The 2,839-nt window shown below is 65.5% G+C and overlaps 1 protein-coding gene across 1 annotated transcript in view; it reads right to left on the bottom strand.

Annotated features, from left to right (window-relative positions):
- The window catches only part of LOC106000193 (flocculation protein FLO11-like), a 22,558-nt gene that overhangs the window by 10,716 nt on the left and 9,003 nt on the right, over window positions 1-2,839 (bottom strand). The window contains exon 6 of the mRNA XM_013035425.1: window positions 869-1,546. Within this exon, the coding sequence (XP_012890879.1) occupies window positions 869-1,546 (678 nt within the window). The remainder of the gene's footprint in view (window positions 1-868; window positions 1,547-2,839) is intronic.

Here is a 2,839-nt window from a genome sequence, read left to right as displayed (position 1 = left end):
GGCGAGACACGCAGGCTGGGCCTCGGTCTCCCCAGCCCTCAGCCCTTCTCGGCCCGGGTGCCCAGACCCGGACCCGGGCCTCGGGACCTGGGCGGTGCCCGCGGGCAGCGGGGGGGGGGGACGGGGGGCATCCTCAGGCTGGACAAGGCAGGCAGCTGAGTTGGTTTGTCGCTGTTGTCTGTGCTCCTCCCGCTCCGCCTGTCTCCTGGGTGCGGCTTGTGGGCCTGGGTCACCCCTGGCCGCCGCAGACCACGAGTGCCCCAATAACCACTCCAGGGTTCCATCTTCCAAAAGACGGCGTCTTGGAATTCTCTCCTTACAACACGCCTTTCTCCTTGGCTCGATCACCAAGCAAACCCTCAAAACAACGCACACAAGGCTCATGGCACCCCCCCCCCATCTTCTCCTCCGTGGAGACTTGCCAGGGGGAAAGCCCAGAGAGGTAGAGCAGTTTGCCTGAGGACACACAGCTCCATCCTTTGGGGCTCTAAAAGCCGGGTGTGCCGTTGTTTGCACTATGAAGGTCAGAGGTCACAGGCAGGAGACGTGTGCTACACGCGCGTGCTGGGCATCTGGGCCAGCGGGGCCCAGCTGTCCGCCAGCAAAACCCCGGCCTCGCCACGCCTCCCCCATGACGGCTGAGCCTCAGCCAAAGCACCCGTGTGGTGCCTGGGGTGCCAGCAGCCACCTGGACCCCAGGAGACACCGGCTGTTTATTAGCCCAGGGTGGGGGGGACAGGAGGGGTCCCCATCCACCCACCCCCACCCCCCAGGCTGTGGGCGGGGTTCGCAAGAGCCCAGGCTGCTCCTCTCCCCCGCCCCGCAGTGCGTGACTCAGTGTCCCCAGGGTAGCCTTTGTATGATGGACCAGGCCAGAGACGAGGCGGGCAGACACGAAGACAGCGAGAGGTGGCCCCTGCTGCGGTGTGGAGAGGCGGAGGGGGCGGGCTGCGCTGCCCGGGCCTTGGCAGGGGGGCAGGGGAGCTGCCCGGGCCTTGGCAGGGGGCAGGGGGGCAGGGGAGCTGCCCGGGCCTCGGCAGGGGGGCAGAGGAGCGTGGTGCTGGCACAGAGCGTCCGGGGCTCTGCAGCAGGACGCGAGACCCTGCCTCGAAAACCCGCACCAAAGGAAGTGACACAGAAGAGCCGCCTTAAATAATTGATGCGCTGGCGCAAGGACCGGGGGACGCTTCTCCTCCAGCGGCAATTGTGCATCGAGGCGGTGCAGAGCTGCCCTTTCCGGGCCACCGGGGAGCCGGCCTTTCTTAAAAATAGAAGCGTCCTGAGCAACCTCTCTCCAGAGGTCGTCTTCTGCACAGGTCGGGGGAGGGAGTCAGAACTTCTCACCAGCTGCCGGGGCGGCGATGGTGCGGGACAGAGCACCGGCCACCTGGCAGCTCCCGCGCCCTTCCCAACCAAGAGCAGGGGGAAGGGAATGAGAAGGCGAAGAGCAAAGGCCCTGGGGGGGATGGAGTCGCCATTCCTTCCTGAGCTCCAGGAAGACTGGATCTCACAGAGCCCCTGACCCTTAGACACCGTGTTCCTGAGTCTGGGCCAGACAAAGGGGGGCCCACAACCCCTGCCCGTGGTTCTCAGAACAAATACTGAAAGACACAAGTGACCGGGTGCTGGGAGCCTGTAATCTTAGCTACTCAGGAGGCTGGGATCATGGTTGGAGAGCAGCCTGGGCAGAACAGTCTGTGAGACTCTATTTCCAGTTAACAGCCAAAAGCCAGGCGGGCAGTGTGGCTCAAGTGGCGGTGGAAGCCTTTGGACTGGCTTCTTGGAGCCTGGGGATGACTTAGTGAGGGGAAGGTTTCTCTGCTGGCACAGTGTGGAGGTAGCTCAAACACCACACACGGTGCAGCAGCAGCCACTTTGTGATCACAAGGTGACCTTATGGGCAGAAGCAGAGGTGGAGAAAGCCTGCAGGCCTGTCCAGCGTGGACTGGCCCTCAGCCTCCACTGCTGACCAGACAGCTGTGTGGAGGCCAGAGCGCCTTATGTGCTGGAGCTCCTCTCAAGAGAGTCTGCTCAGGCAGCTTACGTCGTCGGTTCCCATGGGAGCAGGAAGAGGCCCTGCTCGGAGGGAGGGAGGGGTGCCCCGGCCTCGGGGGCGCAGAGCGGAGGGGTGCCCCGGCCTCGGGGGCGCAGAGCGGAGGGGCGGCCCGGCCTTGGGGGCGCGGAGCGGCCGCGCTCCGGCTCCCGCCACGAATGGACACGGCTAACGATGAGATGCAGCGCACGCTGCGACAGTGCTGTGACCGTGGCTTCGCTCTGACACCTCAGTCACCAGGCGGTGGTGCGGGTCATGGGGCCTGAGACACACACGCGTGTGCGGGTGGTCATGGGGCCTGAGACACACATGCGTGTGCGTGGGGGTACATGGGGCCTGAGACACACACGCGTGTGTGGGTGGTCATGGGGCCTGAGACACACGCGTGTGTGGGTCATGGGGCCTGAGACACACGCGTGTGCAGGGAGTCATGGGGCCTGAGACACACGCGTGTGTGGGTCATGGGGCCTGAGACACACGCGTGTGCGGGTGGTCATGGGGCCTGAGACACACGCGTGTGCAGGGAGTCATGGGGCCTGAGACACACACGTGTGGGGCGGGGCAGCACCGAGGCCCAGGCCAGCCTGGCCGGAGCTGCAGGAAACCCCACGCAGCCCTTCCTCTCCACATGGTCCTGGGAGGCAGGGAGGGAGGCAGGGAGGGAGGGAGGAGGCAGGGAGGAAGGGAGGGAGGCAGGGAGGGAGGGAGGAGGCAGGGAGGGAGGGAGGAGGCAGGGAGGAAGGGAGGAGGCAGGGAGGGAGGAGGAGAGGGAAGGAGGGAAGAAGG

The sequence above is a fragment of the Dipodomys ordii genome, unplaced genomic scaffold, assembly GCF_000151885.1.
Source record: "Dipodomys ordii isolate 6190 unplaced genomic scaffold, Dord_2.0 Scaffold211, whole genome shotgun sequence".
Taxonomy (NCBI): domain Eukaryota; kingdom Metazoa; phylum Chordata; class Mammalia; order Rodentia; family Heteromyidae; genus Dipodomys; species Dipodomys ordii.
The sequence above is the reverse complement of the archived record's forward strand: the minus strand, read 5'-3'. Positions and strand labels throughout refer to the sequence as shown.